This window comes from Numenius arquata, chromosome 12 (assembly GCF_964106895.1).
Source record: "Numenius arquata chromosome 12, bNumArq3.hap1.1, whole genome shotgun sequence".
Lineage (NCBI taxonomy): Eukaryota > Metazoa > Chordata > Aves > Charadriiformes > Scolopacidae > Numenius > Numenius arquata.
Genome location: NC_133587.1, coordinates 25,713,981 through 25,736,770, shown reverse-complemented (window position 1 = coordinate 25,736,770; position 22,790 = coordinate 25,713,981). Strand labels below are relative to the sequence as shown.

The following is a 22,790-nucleotide window of genomic DNA, read 5'->3' as shown; positions in this document are numbered from 1 at the left end:
GATAGAGATTATCCCTATTAAAAGTGGAAGTTGCTTTCATATTAATGTTACATTCTCTGGGATTTTAAAAAGAGTGTCTAACTTGACAAAGGGAGACTCACTGAATATACTTTATTTTCAGATAATCTTTGTCTTCAAGGAAGTTATTCCAATGAATATTGGTTAAAATTATTGTCTTAGAGCCAAACTTGACTTGGAAAAAGCATGTGCAGTATTGAACTGAGGGAAAGCTTATGGAAGTGATAGCAAATAACTTTCTCTGGATAGTTTTTCTTATATAATGAGTTTCAGGAAGGGAGTCCTAATCAATTGCGAACAATGTCATTCCCATTACTGAGCAAGATAGGATTGGTTGAGATAAATAAACCCAATTAACCTTGTTCATTAGTCAGACACACCAGTTTAAATGAGGAAGAACATTCATTTTAAATGTTTTTGCTTTCAGAATGTTCTGCAGATATCCTTGATGAGTTGCTCCAGAGACCAGATAGTCCTTACACTTAAGGAAAGACTAAAAAAGCCCTACCTCATGAAAGAAGTTGGTAGTGTATGCTGTAGTTACTGGGCTGTACTAATTTTTAATTCTTGACATTGTGTTATTCACTTTGTACAGTACTTTTGTGGACTGCTTAACATATCAGCTTAGTTCATATACGGAATGGTTAATACAGGGATCTTCTGTTACAAAGATCTGCTCTTATCCCTGAAGAGAGTTTTAAATCTCATAAAGTACAGGTATTTTCCTACAAGCACTCTGACTTCAGAGTCAGGGGAATTCCTTAGGCTGTATATGGCTTATGTCTTACAGGAAGCTGTTTCTAGTAATGGCAACTATGATTCCTATAATGAACTTCCTCCCTTCACGTGAAGAAAACCAACTCCTTTTTTTGAGGTCTCTTTGGTAATCTGTCCTACATCTGTCTGTCTTTCATAGCTGGGTGGGCATCTCTGAGAGACATTTTGATTAGTACTGAACTAGATTTAAAGTTTCCTGGAGGTACATGCGTGTTTGCTAATACTGAGTGGGGTTTTTTGATGATTCATTCTATATTATGGACAGCAATGTGGAAAATACAGTATGAAGTTGGTTAAACCTTGAGTTTTATTCAAAAGTTGCCTATAGAAACTTGTTATGACAATTTCAGTCTACAATGCAAGTTGAGAAGCTTTGTTCTTATGTTAAAAAAAACTTTTATTAGAACCTGATCTTCCTTCTTGGTGATCATATATTAGCAAGATAGTTATTGCATCAAATTAAAAAATGGTCTTTTTTTTCTTAGAAAGGGGAACGCAGGTGAGCATTGGTGAGTATGAATCAAAATTACATTTGAATAATGGAAAAACCACTTATATAGATTATAAATTATCAAAGGGAAAGAGATTTGTTATGTTTTGTGTTGATGGATGTTACAAGTACATACATATGGATCCCAGATTGAAGATAATTTTTTAAAGTGTGACAGTAATTCCACAAGTCACAGCATTATATAATGACAATTTTAGCCTTGCTAGGGTAAATTATCTCGATATTGTGTTTTTTTAGTGTCTTCTATTTCATTGAAAAAGAATCCCTAGCTCTGTGAGATCCTCCTAACACTGACAAGGAAATACTTGAGAGTTCCTAGCAGAAAAGAAAAAAGAAGGGATTAGAGAACAGATGCAGTAAAGTAAATCCCTCACTACAGTGCTAAACTAATTTTCAGTTTCTGCATTCTCCCATAGCTTTAAATACTGGTTTTGCAAATGTTATTCTACAGAAAGGCCTCTTCTTTTCCAAAATACATGGGATAGCTCTGGTAACTTTGGAGTTTCTTTTCAACTTGGTTGCCATAATTTCTTATCTTAACAGAATCCAAGAGTACAGTTCTGTCAGAAGTATTACAGGAGTAGCTTCTGTAAACTGCAAAATTATGAGGGATTAGCAGGCAAGCAGCTATCTTAATAGCCCCCAACAAACTCTAGAAAAATAGGATCTACTACAGTTACAAATGCTTCTACTGGTGTTGCTCTGGAAAGGGAAACTTACTTTACTGTGCTCCAGCACATCTGTTCTTGCTTAAAGTTACGGCTGAATCCCACATCTGGATTCTGCTAGGCAAAAGAGGGAGACTGGGTTCTTGCCCAATAAAATAGAATTACTCTTACCGGAGGGCACCAACGTCCCAGTGTGTAGCTAATGAGCCTTCTACTGGGGACAGGGGGGAGCACAACTGGATTTCCTTACATTTTTAGTACTCAGTGTAATAGGAGACATGTTCGGATCTGACTTTGCCTGTCTGCAGGAGCAGTTTGTAGAGGTTCTCTGTACGGGACAAAGAATTCATAAAGAACTTTTAGCAGATGGTCTTTTAGCAGAAGTTCTTTTTAATTTAGAGATGATTGTTATTTCTCTGTGTGCGTTTTTCCATAGAGAAGATTGAAATCTAAAATAAAAATTGAGAATTCCTGCTTTTAAGCAACTTCTGTAATAACAAACCATATGAACTCAGTATCTTTCACTTCTCCAGATATGAGTGTCTCCTTATGTTCTGATATCTCTCGCAATTTTCCATACAAAAGGATTTGTAGTCCAGACTCTAATATGGTATCAAGGTAAATAATCGCAAATTTTAGGTCCATTTTTCAGAAGTCAGCCTTTAATATAATTTTATTTTTAAGTATCTAAATTTCACCAAAATTCTTGTCAACTGGTGAATATTTTTGCTCATTTTGTGTGACTTACCCAATCCTAAAACATAATATTAAGATCTTAAAAACTATTTTACAGTCCAAGATGATACCTTTCTTCAGACAAACAAATATTAATCAGAGCTCCCTACTGGTGCTTCTGCAATGAAATTCATGCCACCATTTATTGGCCCTGGGTTTAGGAAAGAACGAGCCACCTCTAGCATCAAACTAGAGACAACAAGGTCAGCAATAAATATCTCAGCAACAACTATGTTAGGAATGGGATCGTCTTCCTAAGACATGATCTTTTCATTGGGTGTTTAATAAAACGCATTAAAAAATCCTGGAAACAAGAACTGTCTTGAGAAGAAAATTCCTGTGCTGGTCATTTTAGCATGGTACTTCTGTCAGTGCATGAAAAGTTTTGTCAGATGAGGTAGCGGAGTATACATTTTGTGGATCCCAAATGGACACTGGCACCAAGATGTTCAGAACTGCTGACTTCTTGTTTGACGTGGGCATAGGCAGTAATGGGAGTAAGGTCTTGAGACAGCTGTACTAACGAAAACTGTGGCCATTCGTGGTCTTTACAGCATGTAAAAGATAAAGTTTGCAATCTGAATATTATGATCTAGGATTTGGTGCCTTAAGCGTGAGCCCAAATAAGAATTTAGTGGCTGTGGGACTTAACCGTAGTATGTATGGCAAAAGAAATTTTAACCTCCGATTTCTCTTAGTCTTCCCTAGAGAAAACATTTAGTTTGCCTTGCTTTCAGCAGTTCCTTCCCTAAACTAAGTGTCATTCACAACTGGGTACTCAAACTAGAAAACAGTAATTTAGCATGTGCTGGCAACATCAAAGCAATGAGCTGATAGGCACTCCCTGAGCTCTTACGGAGACAGCCGTTGGAAGTGAGGCATCGAGCCAAGCTTTGCAGGGCTGAGGGGAGAGAAGGTCCCAGAAAAAGAGCCCTAACTCTTTCCAAAGCAAGTGCATGCCTTAAGCCATCAGCTCCAAATCCAGACCTACAGTCTCAGTAGGATAACTTGATTTAGGAAAGAATCACATGTTTTATTCATTAAACTCTCATTCAAACAAGTCAAGGACTCCATAACCTTTCTCTTGGAAGGATAGCTCAGTGCAAAAATGGAAAAGTTGGTGTTTCACCTTTCTTTTTTTTTAATGTCTTTCACTGCAGTAATCACTCTCTGAATACAACTTGCTCGTAAATGTTCGTAGGTGTTCAGAGTGCGTACATCCACATCTTAACAAGATCATAGAAGGGACTCTGTTTCTGACGGGTGCACCACAGGACCAGTGGTGGTCTATTTTCATCTTTTGTAGGCCCTGTGACATTCACCATAAGTCTTTGGAGAGCCCTGCTTTTGAGCTGATAAGAAGCGTGCCCTTGTTGCCAAGAGGGCCAATGGGATCCTGGGCTGCATAGGGAAGAGTGTGGCCAGTAGGTCGAGGGAGCCATTCTCCCCCTCTACTCTGCGCTTGTGAGGCCACAACTGGAATATTGTGTCCAGTTCTGGGCTCCCCAGTTCAAGAGAGACAGGGAACTACTGGAGAGAGTCCAGTGTAGGGCGACTAAGGTGATTAAGGGATTGGAGCATGTCCCTTATGAGGAAAGGCTCAAAGAGCTGGGGCTCTTAAGCCTGGAGAAGAGAAGGCTGAGGGGAGACCTTATCTATGTTTGCAAGTACCTAAAGGGTGGGTTGAAGGAGGATAGAGCCGGACTCTTTTCAGTGGTTCCCAGCGATAGGACGAGGGGCAACGGGCACAAGCTGGAACATAGGAAGTTCCATTTAAGTATGAGGAGAAACTTCTTTAGGGTGAGGGTGACAGAGCCCTGGAACAGGCTGCCCAGGGAGGTCGTGGAGTCCTCTTCTCTGGAGATTTTCAAGACCCGCCTGGATGCAGTCCTGAGTGATGTGCTCTGGGCAATCCTGCTTTGGCAGGGCAGTTGGACTAGATGATCTCTAGAGGTCCCTTCCAACTCTGACAATTCCATGAAGTCATCATGCAGTATTGTCCATTCAGCTGCCAAAGGCAAGTGGATGTCATCCCACTGGATGCGCTTGTAGCGTATGTTACCTGTCAGGTATGACAAACGTCTTAAACACGTGTTGGTGTCAAGAGATCAGTGTCTTCTGATCATGTTTTCTCATTAGTGACATGAAAGACATGAACCTGCTCAATGGCAGTGGTAGAATGCGCGGTACCAGCATACAAAGTAAACCCCAAAGTCTTCCATGCCCTTTCCCGTATGACGAAACCAGACATCTCTGGGTTTGGTGCTTCTGTTTTACATTAAAATACTACCGCGTTGCCTTTCTTTATAGAAATCACTGGTGAAACACTGTCCTGAACACCATCCCAGAAGTGGACTGTTTGTTTCAAATTACAGCAAAAAAACCTTGGAGCATCTGTGTCCACTTGTACGACACTGTGTCTCTCTGATATGCTTCTTAATCAGTAATCCAGGTCTAATTCACCCATATCCATCATTCCTGAGGTTTTGTAACAAGAAAAAAAAGGTTGGGGGGAGCTGCAAGCTCATCTTCATGAGAAGCTGTGCATGGGCGAGCGCCACTGTAGCTGCTGTCACAGAAGAACAGCCAGACCGTGTGTACGCAATTCTCTGACAGCGATGAACCACTGCCAGGCTTTTCCACTGACCTATGATTTCAGTCATCACAGAGCATCATCTATGCACTTGTTTTTGCCTATTTGGTCATGCAAAGCTTGCCCAGAGGCACTCTTAAATAGCCTGGGATGTGATCTGATTTGTCTTCACACTGGGCTTGTGAAGCTCGTTTTAGTGTTCCACAACTTTCGGATGAGATCACAGTACCAGAAACTGTTGTTTGGCTTTGTCCAGACATTGCAAAATGGGAAAGATTTAAATCAATGAGAAGCTGTTAAGCCAGTCAGTTTGAAAGATTACTGTTCTTCTAAAGCTCTCCATGCTTTATCACCAGAATTTTCCTATTGCCCTTTTTCTCTTTTTTAGGAAAAGCTCCGACTCAATGACAATTTTTATTAGGCTCCCTTTTGAGATTAGTTACACGAAGTATTTGTATTACATCCAACACACAGTTCATGTGTTCAAAGTTTCTAAAATACAATCTTGTCTGCTAAAGTAGCAGTTAGAAAACAATGACATTTACATTAGATGTGCAAGAGATTAGAATGAACTAATTAAATTGACCTTTAAATCTCTCCACCCTCTTGGAGGCTGTGGCTAATCCTTGGCCTCCCACTGTGGAGATAAATCTCCGTGCTGTGAACGTTTTAAGCAAAGTGGGCAGAGGAGGAAGAGCCTCACCAGCAGTTCATCTTTGAAGACGAGGGCAATACTTTGCCAGTTATAAATATAGCTTGCAATTATGGAGGGGGGCGGGGGAAAACAAGCTTTTCCTGTACTTTAGTGGTTCTCCTCCATGTGTTTTCTCACAAAAATGGTTTCAGTTGGAGAAAATAGCTCCAAACAACTTAACTTGTTGCTCGTAGAAACAACCAGACTCTCTTCGGAAATCAAGTTTACTTTTTTTCGTATCTGGTATTGGCATAACTAGTATTATCAACAATATCATTAGTGTTACTTAATTACAATAGGCTGCTAATTTTTTTTGACCAATATGCAAGCTAAAAATAGACTTCCAAAGGATAAAGCATTAAGTGGTGTTTTAGCTGGCTTCTAAGGACTCTTGAGGATGCCTCTTACAAAGTATTTGGCTTGATATTTTGTGACTTTGATTTTTAAAATGCCAATTATTGTGGGGCTTTATTAGAAAAAATAAAAATTATGTAAATAATAGATGATTAAATGACAACAATAAAAATTTAATTGTCAGTGAGCAGTTGACATTTCACGTAGTGAAAACTTGCAGAAGATGCAAAATCCATCCAAATGGCAAAGTGGGATAAAGAGAAGGATTTTGTACAAAAACCGCTTTGATCACCTGGCATTCTGAGCCTGTCTAAATGAGATGCCTTTTAATATGATCTGTATGAATAATGAATAGTTATATGGATAAAAAGGAGTGTAGAACTACAGAGCGGGGAAGGCTGCATTTGGGGAGGTAGTAGCTCTAAGAAGGAACCAAGAGGCCAAAGAGGACAAGAATTTAGCACTATTGTGAGCTCCCAGCTAGGAGTAACTGCACCCTTAGGTGGATAAATTGGAAGGTATAAAATAAGACCAGAAAGAACTCTAACTTATTTTAACATCTGTTTATTTTATACCTGAAGCTAATACTATATATAGTTTTGGTGCTAGTCATCTTAAAAAAAGGATGTTGAAAATTGGATATAGAAAAAATACAGAAAAATGGCATCAAAGGAATTTAAGGACATAGAGAATGCCTTGTGGTGGGAGTGGCAGAGTTTGACCTGCTGCACTTGCAAAAGTTAGAATTGAAAAGTAAGTGGTATGTGAGTATCCTTGCAGAAAAATACTAGATACTTTAGGAAAGAATACATAAGAATTCAAATTCTAAGTTAGACTCACCTTTTCAGCAACACAAATTATTAAATACTAGAAAAACTACAGTGGCGAATGTTGGTCTTTTGAAGTTGGAAAAATCAAGGGTGCCTTTCTGGAAGTTGTACCTTGACCAAAAGCAGAGATTGGAGTTCATTTTGGGAATGGCTGGGTGAATTGAAATGGCTTCTGATGGATAGAAGTTGTGTTGGATTCTAGTTTATGACATTCTGTTGAACGGTCTAGAAAAGCTCCTGTGAACTTCAAAGAATTGTGGATCAGATCCTAAGAGCACCTGTGGAAAAAAACCTTATTCCTTACCTAATACATTTTTACTGTAGCAAATAAAACTGCGCAGATTGCTGAGAGTTTGGGAAAGAGATGATGAGGGAAGATAGTGGGTCTATAGTAAAACTAAATAACCTGTCAGTTAATCTCTTAAAGAATAGGCTGTTCTTGGGTGAAATGATGACATGAATTTAAGCGTGCTTTTTCTAGCAAGAACTTTTGGGAAATTAAATGCTAGGAAGTGGTGTAGCTTTTACCCATTTATATTTAAAGCTATATTTTTCTCATTTTATCAGAAATTAATTCTGTGGTATGGGACAAATTCTTTGTGATTTGTAGCCTCTCAGTACTGAAGACCAGATGAGTATTTCTGGTTGCCTGCTACTCAGTGCAATATAGGTGATATTTTTTATATTGATTTATGTAAGGGCAGTGAGACTTCCAGCCAGTGATTTCTCAGAGGGAAACTATTTGGGAGAGAGGGGGAGGTACGTGAAAGAGAAATTTATCTAGTAGAGGCGTCTTTGGGCTTGGCATGTTAAATATGTCTTGGGTTGTATAAGTAATTACACGAGTAATTTAGCATAGTCTTTAAATGACCTCATAAAAGTATTCACACTTTAAAAGTACAAAACCTTTTCTTTCTCCTGAGACCAAAAAAAACCAGCAGGCACAAGATTAAAACTTCACAAATGAGAAGTGAATGGGGAATTGGCAGAACACGCACACTCGGGGCGGGAGAGTTGCAGTGAGTTGCTGAGTGAAGCTGTGAAGCGGCACAGGATATGTGCGTGTGGCTGACAGATGTTTCGCTTGTGCCAGAGGACCGAGGCACACCATGGCAGAGTTGCAGAAGGCTGGGAATATCTGAAGGGGACAGGGCACTGTGACCCTCTTTGCTTTGAGTTTTGTGCTCAATACAACGCTATAGTATAAGCAGGTGATTTTTATTAACTTTGTTATAACCACTGCTCCAACGTTGTACAGCTAGATAGACACTCTGCTGGTGCCTCTTACTATGTTGAATTTCTATGTAGTAGCAGTAAGTGATGGTAAAAAGGTTGTTAGATCATCAGACACATATCTGTTGGAGGGTAAGAGTCAGACTTTGGGTTTTTTTGTCTATATCTGAAAGATATCCTTCCCGTTCTGGCTTTGTGGCTCATAGATCCGTGCTAAGTGAGGAGTGGCTCATTTCCCATCTGTTCATATTCCACTTAGTCCTCCCCTAATTAAGAAGCAGAGCCAGAGGGAATTCAATCTGGTATTTGCCATGATCTGTCTCTCACTGTCTCTCCTTTCTCTGATTATATTTTACTTCTGGAAAAGGGAGACGCTTGAGTTTCATTCTTTATTTCCTTCCCAGTCCCCTACAGAAGCCTCACCTAAGAAGGAGGTACAGCTCCTCGGGATGGCGATGGGTCTCTCTTGGCCAAGTTTACTGCTGAATGGGAGAGCAGCAGAGGAGAGCTCTGTGCTGCTCTCTTTAAGCAGGTTCAATCAACTTTTCTTCCAAGGCATTTGTGCACAGATATCAATAGTACAACTTATTTGACTCACTTTTTGTACAAATCATCACTGAAATTTGTCTGTGTGTTCTTGCAAAAGTCACCTGGATCACAGCAGTGTTTTACCATGTACTGCCTCACAAAACTGCATTTTACAGTAAGAAACAAGTCTATACAGTGTGTCTGATGAGCACTACTATATCTTTCTTATATTGTCAGCATTAAGATAAAGATGACTGACTTAAAAACTTGGGCTAGATAACCTCAGAATAAGTTGAACTTTTTTACTTGTCTAAATGTGTCTAAAATCTAATTTTAAAAGAGAGGACCCCGCAGTCTTTCCACAGTCTTCGTGGTGGAAAGTGCATATTGAACATCACTCATGGTGTTACTCCTATTTGTGTCTGAGATTTCTTACCAGTTACAGGTTTGCTAGTGGCTGCGCTTTAAAGAGGCTTAAGTGCAGGACTTTTTGGCCATTTTGTGGGTTAAGTTACAAGAAACGTTTTCCAACAATGAATCTCTTCACTTCTAATATATGTTAGTATTTGGGAGGGTTGAATGGGGTGCAAAATGCTTTGATCTATACTTATCAGCGTTGGGTCAAACAGGTAAGCTAGCTTTACCTAAAGGGAAGGATCTTAGTGTTTTTAAAAGTTTTTAAAAGTTTTTAAAAGTATTTTCAAATAGCCATATTTTTTCCCTTTTGAAGCCCCTTAACTTTTCTAGTCTGATCCTTTCAGTGAAGCTGTTCCTTGGTCTTACTTGCTAATGATTTACCAGTGCAGGCCAACTCTTGTCATCTTTTTATTTCAAGGTTTCATTGTCATGATCAGGCAACAGTATATGTATTTTATTGAAGACTGATTTCTATAAGCAAATATAATAACTAGTAGAGTTGGGAGGTAAGATACTTTGCATCGTACCTAGAAGCTTTACTTCAGAAGGAATTTGAACTTTTCTGTGTTCACAGAAGTGAGTTAACCATTACAAATAAAATGTCCACAGACAAAACTCAGCTGTGCATTTATCAGCACAAGAAAGTGGTAATGCAATTACCAGTAATCAGCACAATATGATGTAATTAGATTTTTTCCAGCATTTTAAACCGTATTTATTTAATAAACTTACGCAAGTATAAAAATAAAAGCACAGAAAATAGTAATACTGACAATATCCTCCACGTTCTACCTTCTTTCCAAGTTCAGAGGAACTACATTCCATATCTGAAGGGGAGCATTATATGGAGAGAGTTATCACAGGATTGGAGAGTTAGTAAAAATAAAGTGTCAAAGAGGTTGTTTAATTAGAGGTTGTTTTTATCTTAAACATGTTTAATGTTTAAACAGCTGATCTTAAAATCTAATTTATTATTAGAGTCAGAGTATGACAGAGAGGGCATTTGGGTTACCTCTGCATGTATAGGTATAAGGTGCTGCTTAGCATAAAGTTCGTTGGTTTATTCTAACAAATTAATATGCATCTGGTAAAATGATAGCTGTATGCATTCTTAATTAAACTTGATATAGATAACTTGTAATAAAATAGCCATCTGCTAAAAAATAAATGCATTGCTGTTTCTAATCCATTAAAGCATTAAGAAACAGTAAAGTGTGTGCTAAATAATTATCTACAGATGTATTATATTCTTTTGATAGTGACATTTTTGGTGTGATAGTTGTACTTGCAAATTAACAGTACAATGAGAAGCGACAGCAGGAGATGGCTTTCTGCTACTAGTAGGAATACACCAAATGGGGCTGCAAGTTTATTTCATAAACATAGAAGTGTTCCTGCAGCGTGTGATTAACTTGTTGAACCTTTTCAGAGTATGGTCCATTTTTGTGGAAGTACACATGGGGTGTAAGAACATTGTGTTTTCTCATGGCTGTGCTACCGCTGTTGCTACTTATTTAAAAAAAAATTAATGGTGTGATTCAAGTATGTAACAATAGGCATAAACTCTTACTGGTAAAGAAGGATGTTTCCATCCAAAAGCAAGTTGTTATACTTTATCTAATTTATTATTACTGTTTTTAAATATTAAAAAAAAAAAAATCTGAATACTTATTTTCTAAAAAAAAAGCAGAGGGCTTTTTTTGCTACTGTTGGAAGTGCAAGGAGTCTCAAGCTTCAGTCTAGAAATGATCACTGATCTCTAGTGGTTTTTCTTCTAACTATTTACACAGTTGTTAACTAATCTTCCCCTCTTGAGTCTGTAGGAGGGTACATCTGTTTTACAAAAGGAGGAATTGTACAATAAAATTACGTGCTTAATACTAGATAGGAAATCATTGGAGTAGCTCTAGTACTAGAACTCTGAAATCTAGCTGTGATCTTGCATATGTACCAGATCACTCTGGCTCAAGAGTGAATCCTGCTCAGCTTTAAAGTGATACTTCTACTGTGGATGGATCCTCTATTTATAGTTATGATGATGTAATACAGTGTTTCTTTTGGATTTTTAATTACCGTATGTTTTCTTCCCAAAAGCTGATAATGTATATGTAACAAAGTGCAATAAATTATCACTCAGCATTGAGAAGGACTTTTGAACCACTGATGGTCAATACCTTCCCCAAACATTCTTTTGTTCTTAGAATATTTTTTAGGTGATTTGTCAAGATAATGCCATCTGTGATTATAAGCTTCGCAGAATTCAGCTTGGTCAGATGTATTGGAAAAGATTAAAAAATAAATGTAAATGGTATATATTTTTTTTCTAATTAAAAGTTGCATATTTTTGTCTGACTTGATGCTTTTTTTGTTTTTAAATCAATTGACAGAATTCATTGACAAGAAGTGCACCCCTTGCCAATGATTCCCAAGCACGAAGTGGTGCCCGCTTTCATACGTCTTACGACAAAAGATATATCATCAAAACTATAACAAGTGAAGATGTAGCAGAAATGCACAACATACTGAAGAAATACCATCAGGTAATACACTGATTATTATCAGGGCTTGGGATCTCTTCTTAAATATTATAATGCCATTCTTTTTTAGAGTATTAAAAGTTTCAAATTAATAATTATGGAATAAGATTCACCAGGTTTTTCCCTTTTGCATGAGCAATTATTATATGTCTGCAGTTCACAAGGCTGCACTCTTCTAAATATCTAAGCTAGCTTTAAGTAAAATGATAGGTCTGTATGATACAGAGACTAACTTGGAGGCCATAAGCTCCTTTGCCTTACTAGGAAGATGCCCTTTCTTTCAGCTAGTCCAAGGCTTGAAGCTACTTTATCCTGGGCTAGCTTGGAGGTGTCTGTGTACCTGTATATGAACAATGCAGGTGACCTCTTTTTTCCTGGTCTGGTCACTGAATGGCCTGTGTTTCACTTAGAATACATTTCAAACAATAAAAGTTTTATTGTATGAGAAATGAAAAATCAAGTATAATTAACGTAAAATTCCTGCTAATAAAGAAGCAGGTTTTGCCGATGCGAAGTTCCATAAACAACAGTAAAGTCAAAAGTGAATATTGGAGATCTCTCATACAGTGCCAGTGTATAATTTGTGTGGATGGCACGGGGGGGAGGGGGGCAGAGGAGCAGAACTTGGGAAATACGAGAAGCCTTAATAAAATCAGTGCTAATTTTCTTAGCCCCAGATCTGTTTGAATAAGCTCTAAAGCTTCACTAATCAGAAAAGCCTCTAAAAATCATCTAAAATATGATACCCAAAAGGAGGGAGGGGGTTTTATCCTTCCTTCCATCTTCCTGCTCAGTTCTGGGGGTTGGAATTTCAGGTAAAGACTTCAGGATATTCGTAGTTGAGAGGTTTTGTTGGTGGTGGTTTTGGTGGTTTATTTTTTTGTCTCACAATGTTTAATAATTTTCTGATGGCGTCAACCAATATATAATAGGAATCTCAAAAATTATATATATTTTTTAATACTGTTACTGTTGTAAAACCTGCTTTAAAGCCGTCTTCTGAGGTGGGAGGGAGGCAAAAAACTGATTTCAGGGTGCTTGGAATTGAAGGTATTGCCAGCCATCTTTGTGGTGCTGCTTGGCAACCTCCCTCTCTGCTCTTCCTGTGTTGAAGGGAGATCTCCGAATTCCCTCCAAGTCCAGAGTAGCTTGAGAAGCCTTCAGTGAGTTAGATAGGAGCTCTCTTCTCTCTCTGCATGTTAATCTTCTGTTTAAATAAAATGGAGGACCACCGTATGTTTGTTTAAACATAGCTAAATATTGTCACTATCAGAAATGTTCACAAGACCATCTTTTAATTACAATTTTACCAAAGATAAATCTTAAACTATTATCTAATTGTAATTTGGGGGTTATTTTTTATTAGAGTTTTCAAACTTACAATTTTAACTTTGATCTGAAAGGATTTTGATCTGTGAAGCAGTGCAACAGAATTGAAGCTTTAGTCCATTTCATATTTGGCATTAGAAGCTAGTATTAATGATCCAGATTTTGAGACTTAATCCAGCTGAAAAGTCATACTGCTTTTCAAAACAGTCATCTGCTTTCAAGGGTGTCAATGAAGATAGTGATAACATGAATGAACTTAATAATTTGGAATCTTTATTCATCAGTGCTTTCAAACATCAGGGCTCATAATAGGCCAGGTTACAAGGAATAATGATCTGAAAGTTGTCAGTACTGGGCTTCTGATTTCACTTCATACTGGAAAATCATCCATATAAGAATGGAAGCATGCACTTACTTAGTATTAGTAACAACTTAACGCATTATTGCTTCAATATCTTTAATAGCTTGAGTCTGAAAGCATTCAGTGATGCCTCCAAGAGATTCATAAAGATATGACTTGTTTTTCTTTTTGTCTCAGAAGTTGAGAGTGCTTTATAAAGTGTAGCACGTGCTGAGTAACTCAAGTACAGAGATAGTTTAATAATTTAACTTTTTAATTAAATAAATTAATTTCAGTATCTTCAGTAATGTGCTGTTAAAAGAACAAAATCGTTTGAATTAATTAAAGAAAATCTAAATTAATTGCCGCTAATTCCTGTGACAGCTAATACCGTGTCCTGTGTGTTGCTCCTGGAAACTGAACGCTTGCAATCGTTAGGTACAGCAGCTTGTCCTCCCATTTCTCTAGATGTTTTTCAGGCAAAAGAAGCTTATCTTAGCCTACTGGACAAAGTCTAGGGAACTCATTGTCCTGGTGGGAAGGTTTTAATTAATTCTCTTGAGCAAATCATGTCACACAGATTGGCCTTAGACTACATTTCTACTCAGAAACAGTGCAATGCTAGGTAACAACCATCGGCACTGGAGCTCATTAATGGTCCCTACTGTGGTTTTGCTTTGGGTCAGCTAGCTGTCTCCCAAATAATTCTTGGCATGGCTCAAGGTATTAACACAGGCCAGTTACTATTCCTACTTAGGATTTTGAATATGAGCATCTTGTTCAATTTGGATGCAAGTCAAGGCCAGGCTGGATGGAGCTTTGAGCAACCTCGTCTAGTGGTAGGTGTCCCTGCCCATGGCAGGGGGGTTGGAGCTTGATGATCTTTAAGGTCCCTTCCAATTTGAACCATTCTATGAAGTTATTCCATTCCAACTAGAGCTGATCTGAGAGGACAGTCCAAGACTCATCTAATTCACTAGTAGGGATGTAACTTTATGGTTCTGTAGGATGGCTTAGTTGTAGTAGTAGAAGGCTTTTCAGATGCCGCACTGGTACTCCTGTGGAAATCTTTGTCAATAAAACAAGTTCTCTCAAGTTCAGTTTTATTTTGGCATACTCTCCTCTGCCAATAGAGTAAATACAGAGTTCCCTATACTGATTTACGTACCTATCTTACTGCTCAGTACCTTCCTTAATTGTAATTGTTGCTACAGTTGAAGAGTCTAATTGAAATTACACACAAAAGTACCACAAATATGGGATTTTTAGGGAAGAGTCTGCTTACTAGCTTTTCTCCAGTTTGAGTTCACTGATCATGAGCAGCACTTACCACATAGGTGAAAATTTCTGGCCCAGTTAAGATTGTTTCACAGCCCAGGTGTGACTGTGTTTGGGACTAGTTTGGGACTTGTAGTGGCATTCCCTGCCATCATACCCTGTGTGGTCTGCTCTTCGAGCAGAGCTGTATTTGAAAGGTTCAGCCTTCCAAGGAAGAGAGCAAGCAGACGTGTTCGGACCCAGTTACATAGTGCAGGGATCGTCCTAGGAGGAATAACCTTTCTCAGGTGCGTGAAGACTAGGGAGGCAATTCATGTGAATTTTAGAAGACTTGTTTCTCCCTTGCTAGAGATCTAGTACCCCCAAAGGACCTGGAGTTAGATCATTTATCCATTATGAACAGTAACTTGTAAACACTTGGTATCTTGCACCCTCTTTTGTCTGCCCAAGAGGGCAGTAATTATTTTCCAGGTACCTCTGACAGGAAACCTGGTCTAGTGAGAGGTCTCCCTGCCCATGGCAGGAACTAGGTAATCTTCAAGGTCCCTTCCAACTCTAACCATTCCGTGATTCTATGATTGAGTGAAATTCATGCCATTTATGACAGATTGTCTCTTTCCTTTCTCTTTCTCAGGCTTCCCCCCCCGCCTACAAATTAATTCCAGATTTCTTCCATGAGTTGAAACTCTGAATGAGTTTCATTTAAACCATAATATTTACTCACTTGTTTCCTTATTAAGGCTAACAGCTCTGGCCTGATAGAATTATTCTAGACCTTGGAAATACCTCGGTCCTTGCTTAGGGACCAAACAAGCTTTATCAAACTTTTTCCAAGACTTCTTGAACTGCTTAACAATAAACACAAGAGGACAGCTATCTTTAAAAAAAAAGAATGCTGGGGAGGGGACCATATCAAGTCAGAAGCATGAGAGACTGGGTAAGTTCTTCAACAAAATAGTCTTCGTCCCTGGCACTTGCAAAACAGCTGTCTTTCTCCTTGCACCTTTTTGAACGATGAAGCTATGGATGAGGCATCTGGGAGTTAGTGTGGTCAGCATAGAAATGTAGCAGGGCAGTTTTCCCATGAACACCTCCAAATCCAACTCCAAGTACCAATGATTTTTTGTAAAGTCACCGAAAGGTCAGAGAGGGATGTATAGACTGCCACTGGAGAGTAGAAATAAAGGTTATTTTATCAGTAACTGGAGGTCATGGAGATGTATATTCCACAAACCCATCCAGTTCTTTCCGTCCTTCCTTCCTCCATCTGTATGGAGGTGCAATAGCCTGTCTCTTCTTTGGAGCTGAGAGGAACTGAGGCTGTAGTTAGACAGTCTGTATACTTAGGTATTTGCAAAAGGAGCAGGAATTGTGCATAGCCTGTAAACACTTTTAAGTCTAAAAATACCAAGTCTAGTTGCCTGGGTTTTAGTTAACCAAGGTTATAATGGACATAACTGTACACCTTAGAGAAATCAGATTATTTTCAGGAACAGAATGGCTGGTAGCTTGTTAGGAGTGAACATAAAATAAGTTAGCTTGGCTGAGTTAACTTTCTTGTTTTTATTGCAATATCACGTGGCATTTTTCAAAAGTAACCGAGTTAGATGCATCCCAATTTACAATATTATTACCACTATTTAAAATTTAAAAAAATTATCAAGAGTAAAACCAAAAAGATCAAATTCTAAGCCTAAACCCACATACTAGAAATGTGTAAATAACTAAAGTGAATGAGGCTTGAAGGAGTGTCAGGAGAAGTTACTATAGAAACAGCATATAAGTAGAGAGAGCAATTCCAAATTAAAACTGTTGAAGTGTAAATAATATTCCTGACAATTGTAAATTATAGTTGCTATATAAAACTATGAGTTGCATTAATTCATTTACCCTGTCTGATGTGATGCCTTTTTTTTTTTTTCCCTTAGTGGCAGGCAGGCCTACAACCTCAGACAGATGGTGAATGCTTCAGCCTATCAGTCTAAACACTGACGCTTTCTGTCAACTCATCAGATGAGTCTGACGCTTTTAGTACTGAGTAGGAACACTAGAGATCATTATTTTCTCTTACAAAGTTTAAAAAAAAAAAAAAAAAAAACAAACAAAAAACCAAAAACAAACCATTAAGCCCACCACTTAGGGGGAATAATGTCTTTCTCCATGTTTAAAGTTGCAAAGCATCTTGTTATTTATGACTAGGTTATAGAGTCCATCATGTATGAACCAGCTTTATGGTAAATACAAATATATATGACATGTTAGGTTCTTATGCTGTGGGTTTCTGTGCTAACAAAGTTTTAACTAATGTAATATTTTCTCATACATAGCATAAAATGCTGATATTTAGTCATTTTTTAATGATAATTTGCAATTGTTTTGGGCTGTTTATATTATCATTGTACTACCAGTTAGTAGAACTCTTCTCACTATCCTTACGTAGTGTTACTTCGGCTGAAAAACATTTACTTGTCAAATACACTAGAACAATCATTGTGCTCAAATGGGTCAGACTTTGAAATATTAGAAAAGCCTCTGCTGTATGGGCTTACGTACTCTCAGACGTAGTTCGACCGTTTAAAATTGTGTGATAATCAAGCATGTTCATGTCAAATAGTATTTGAGGGCAAAATCAAATATTCATTTGAAATACCTCCAACTCTAGCACTGTTTTGTTTTAAACCTGTACTTGTGACCCCAAGAGCATGGACCAGTAAACTGGAGTTAAACCAACCACTCCCTTTGGCATCGTTAGAGGAGAGCTCAGTAAAGTCCTCTGTGATGATAATTGCATTGCCAGAATTAAGAAATAGGTAATACCCTGCTTCCTCCTAAAGGAAAATTTTTCATTTCAGCATATATTCAAGCTATGTTTATATGTTTGTTTGGGATGTATCTTCCTGTGCAAAAAATGTATTGAGTAATTTACGTAGAATACAGAATATACTAATGTAGGTACTGGTATATGTGTAGTTATTTTATAAACTACAAATATGATTTGCAAGGGCAGAAATCAGTGACAGTTGAGCAGAATTCTGTAGGCAGATGTTCTAGTTTACGAAATGTCCATCCTAGTGACCTAAACTTGCGTTAAAGGCTAAATTGGTATAAATTGATGTAATAGTGGAATCCTGGGCTCTTTAGCAATAGATGACCGTCAGGATGGAAATTGATAAAAATAAATTGAAAGCAACTTGGGAGTCTCAGAAAACAACAACAACTTTTGCACATCTTTTCTTTTTTTTTTTTTCTTTTCTATTAAAATGGGCTTCAAAAGGGATTTGTTATTCCTCAGTGCTGACACCCAGGTGGCTTCAGTAAAGAAAAGAAATTGAGAAGCCATCTCAAAGCAGGTGAACAAGAGGGAATTGTTAGCGTACAAGCCTTCCAGTGTAAAACTACTCATGAGTGTAGGTACCCTTTGGGTTTTCTATAGGTGGCTGTCCCTGTTGACTGCATATTCTCTTCCCTACCCAGGTAATTGTATGCAGAACTGACACCTATTGCACTGCCTGTTTGTCTCCCTGGCAACCAGCAGAAATAGTGAATAGTGGTAAAGGAGAGAGACTGCCCATTTACTGGAGGCAGCAAACAGCAGAGTGATGGGGATGTGAATGGGAAGAAAGCAGAGAATAGAATGAGCTAAAAGGAGGAGATGACAGCATAAAGGAGAAAACAAAAGCAGAAAGAAAAATACGACCTTAGCTTCTGGAGAGGAAAAAAATATGAAAGAAGCAGGAAGACAAATGAAAGGGAAAAAAACAGACAATAAGGTGAAAAAAGGGGAAATTACACCAAGAGCAGGGTTAAGGGCTGCACCAGAATCAAGGAATAGCACAAGGTTATTGAGCAGGAGATAAGAGAAAAAGTTAAAATCGTAAACAGATGGAAAAATGGTACTGTAGGCTATAAGGAATTTTGTTGCAGAAGTGCTGACGACAGGCTGGAGAATACCCCAGAAGAGAAAGGGGACTAGGTGTCTTGGAATTTGCACCGAGATGGCCTGACATCAAACCAGTAGGTCGCTAAAACAGAGCTATGTTCGTGTTGTCCTCCATCCATGCCATTACTTGCAGGGGTTTTCGATGGCTTGCTTCCCCCCAGCTTCCCCCTATTTCTTCATGAGTTGCGTCTGTACGTATCACAAAAAAGAAGGGAAAGCGTCGGTAGAAAGGCAAATCAAGGCAATATAATGTACTATCATTTAAACACAAATGTGCATTGAGAAGGATGCATGCCATGTAACGGTGGCCCTGACTGTCTGTATGTCCTAATGTAGTAAGAGATGAAGGTCTATGGGAGGTTTGTGAAGAAATGCAGCTGAGAAAAGCCCTTCAGCCAGTTCCTCGTGCAAACGAAGAGGCTGCACAGAACGTGGCCTCTGCCCTGTGCTAAGATAACTGACCTATAAAGCAGCTTTGATATAAAAAACCAGCGGAGGCAGAAAAAGTAGAGATGAGAATGTATGTGTTCTCATCCAAACAGTCTACATTCCACCTGCATCCACGGACCCGCTCTTTCCTATAGGAGAGGTGACCCTGAAAACGGGAAACTCATTAGCCTGAGCATTAGATGGAATTGCAAAAGGGCCATACCACCACAGGCTGGAACTATTACTGAAAAACACATTGAAAATCTTCCCTGAAAGATGTGAAATTTCATAGGCAAATATCTAACTACACAAAATGGCAGAATGGACTTGGCTGCACTGCATCTGTTGAGGCCCTGGTTTCACCAGCAGATGTTTTCTATATATTTATTGTATTTCTTTATATAATAAGCTATTGGTGCTGTGCACGGCACTTTCAGAAGAAATTAGTGACTCTCTTGATTGTAGCAGTACCAGGTATAACATTCCCGGTAGCAGATCTGCAGCCGAGATAATCACATGTGGGGTTGACATTTAGATTATGTTGCACTTGGAAGTAAAATTAACACTGGCCCAAGTCTGAAACAACATGAAATGTAAGGCTTGTATCACAGGGCTTGTATCTGAAAACCTATGTATTTATTCAATGCTTCTTTAAATGGAATTACTTTCTTACAAGACTTTCTAGAAGAAAACAGCTTTGTATACCTTGAAAATCTATAACTTCATGTTGTGTGCTGTAGTTCAGCTAATTAATCCTTTCAATGTGTCACATAAGTACCCAATGCATAATTTTCCATGAAATTATTAAGGTTCGGGAAAATGGCAATAATCGGAATATTCTGAAACGTGACATAACTCTGGACAACTTCTCAGCCTCCTTTTTGAGGATTGATTCCACATGTCAATGCACATGCACACAGCACTTTGGTGGAGGGTATTTCTGATTGCAGGCAAGAGGATTTGAAAGAGAACAGTGAGCCCAAAAAAGGAGTTTCAACTTCTTGTCCCTCACAATGACCAACATGTTTTTGAATAATTATATCACTTGCCATTCAATTTCTTTAATGAAAGTTTTCTAATGAATGTACAGGCTTGTCACATAAGTGTTTGATAATTCAGGCATGATTGCCTTAATCATGATGTAGAAATCATGAAAATAATATATGATGGGGTAATACAGAATGAGCATGTTGTGTATTTCTGAATTAATGTTTGCAAAATAGTGCTATCTGAGAAAAATAGGAAAGTTGAGTTTTCACATGGAACCGAGATAAATACTTCACTGATGTCAAGTCATTCCACACATTATCTCCAAGGCGGGGGGGAGGAAAAATAGCAGAAATGGGAATTTTACCCTTTGTTTTTCCAAAAAGAGCCAAAAATGGCATAACTTCTTTGCCAGTAAATTACATGCACTACGTTACTTTTAGTCATCCTGATATCTTACTAGCATTACCATGGATAAGCAAGAAGCTAGGGATCTTTTTTTTCATGTAAAATGAGATAGGATAAGCTCTGTTCTTATTAAGGAAACTTGAAGCTGTATTTATACAAAAAATTAATGAGAACTTAGGGTCATAGAGAATTTCTTATTATTTTTCAGCTTTAAGCATGGGGTTCAGGAGAGCTCAGAAAATTACGTGTTTGAAAACTGTGCTGCACAGCTGATAAAATGTGTCAACATGTTGATGATACTTTATTTTGCTAATGGTAATGTTGTCCTCATGCTGTGCAGAAAAACGAAAATTGCCTGAATTAACAAAAACCGATGGGGTGTTTATTATAGCACTCTTTTTTAAAGAGATGGATTTTGTTACTGCTATAAGGACTTGTAAATGTATTAGCTAAATATTACAGTTTTATTTAGCAAGGCTGCGTGATAGAATTGTTTCAATGTTCTTTTTAGAAAGAGTTAACATAAAAGAGTGGAGGTCTTTTCTTTCACTGAAATTTAGCAGTCCTGTTAAGCATGTATCGGCTTATTTTCTAGGCTCACTTTTATTCCAGCTGTGACTGGGAAACTTCAGGAAATCATTCCTAAAAAGCACCTTGAGGTGACTAAATTGCTACTTCATTTATATCAAGATGGACAAATTGAAAATCTGCCAACCACAGTCACCAGTGCAAGTCCTGCTGGACTCCCACCCAAACAGATGACACGTTTTGCCTCCTCTGTGATGCAGATATGGGGGATTGATAGTTTCAAAGGTAGGAAGTTCTAGACCAACCTTGTAGATGCTGAAAAGCAAGTGGCGTTCCTCCCTCTTTCCTTTGTCTCCCCATCAGGACAAGATACGGGAAGCACTGCAATCATTTTAGGGGCTTTTCTTTGAATTGCAGTGGCACGAGTGGCCACAGTCAGCAGCCAGTAGGAAACAACTGTTGCGGGACATGGTCTGCTTTGAGAAGGTCTCTTAGAAGTCTGCAAGAACACGGCCAAGTCCCTTTTTATCAAGTGAAGCACGGTATTTGCAGAGCTTTTCCTGTTCTGGGTTGCATGCTAGTAGCACTGCCCTTTCAGAAGGCTTGTTTGCAAAATATTAAAATGAATCAACAGCTTTAGCAAATGGCTAGGCCTAACTTGCAAATAGGACTTAAACGACTCTAGTTAATTGCCTTTTTTGCCTTGTCACGTAATACAGAACAGTTTGGGAGGGGGTTGTATACTGCTAACCCAAGGATTTATTTTATGTTATTACAATGGGTGTGTTGCATATGTTCTGTGTTAATGAAATTGCTGTTTTACAAATGAGGACACTCAGGACCAGAAAGGTTAAAATTGGAAAATTGGGGATAGCTAGGGTTCAAGAGATAGCTTAAGTGTAAAGGCTATGCCCTAGCAGCTGAGAGGAGGGGCAGGGGGTTATTAGTCTAGGACTCGAGATGCGTAGCTGCCGTTCCTTCATGTGGCACAAACTCTGTGATTTCAGACAAAGCTTCTGCATCTCAGATCCCCATATGGAAAGCTGGAATAATAGTATTTCTTTTACTGCACAGGAATTCAAATTCTGTCGTTAAGAGCCATACAATTAGGAATGGATGGATTCATTTAACAGTTGAGCGGCCTGAAATTCTGTGGCACTAAACTCTTCTTGGAAACCAGATTCATTTTTATCATCATTGCAGAAACTAATCATCTCACTTAGAGAAGAAGTCACTCAGTAAATGTTTTTGTGAGAACAATCCTTCCCACCTTCTAAAGCATTAGAAAAGTATTTATCTTTAGGATGTATGCCAAGTACTTGATGTTTATAACAAAATAATCAATGTAGTTAGAATAAATATGGATTAGTATTTTAAACAAGTTTTCTGTAACTTCGGCATTAATAGTTCTAATTTCACTTTATGATCAGGTCTTTAAGACAAGTTACTGATGGTCAGAATGAGCTATGTATCCTGTAACACGTTGTAACTGCTCTATGAGGTTGATAACAGCCCTATGATTGAAAAATCTTTCCATTCCAGAACTCCCATTTTACAACTTCTGCATCTGTTAAAAACAGGAGTGATTCTCAGATGCAAAATGATCGATCTTTGTGTGCTACTCAGGACTGACATTGCTTTTGTGGCCTTTTGCTG

At 38.3% G+C, this 22,790-nt stretch overlaps 1 protein-coding gene across 3 annotated transcripts in view; it reads left to right on the top strand.

Moving 5' to 3' along the window:
• The window catches only part of PIP4K2A (phosphatidylinositol-5-phosphate 4-kinase type 2 alpha), a 115,176-nt gene that overhangs the window by 68,964 nt on the left and 23,422 nt on the right, over positions 1–22,790 (top strand). For 2 of the 3 annotated variants that reach the window (XM_074156871.1, XM_074156872.1), the window contains exon 4: positions 11,746–11,898. The exons of the other annotated variant lie outside the window; for it this stretch is intronic. In XM_074156871.1, the coding sequence (XP_074012972.1) occupies positions 11,746–11,898 (153 nt within the window). The remainder of the gene's footprint in view (positions 1–11,745; positions 11,899–22,790) is intronic. 3 annotated transcript variants of the gene reach the window in all.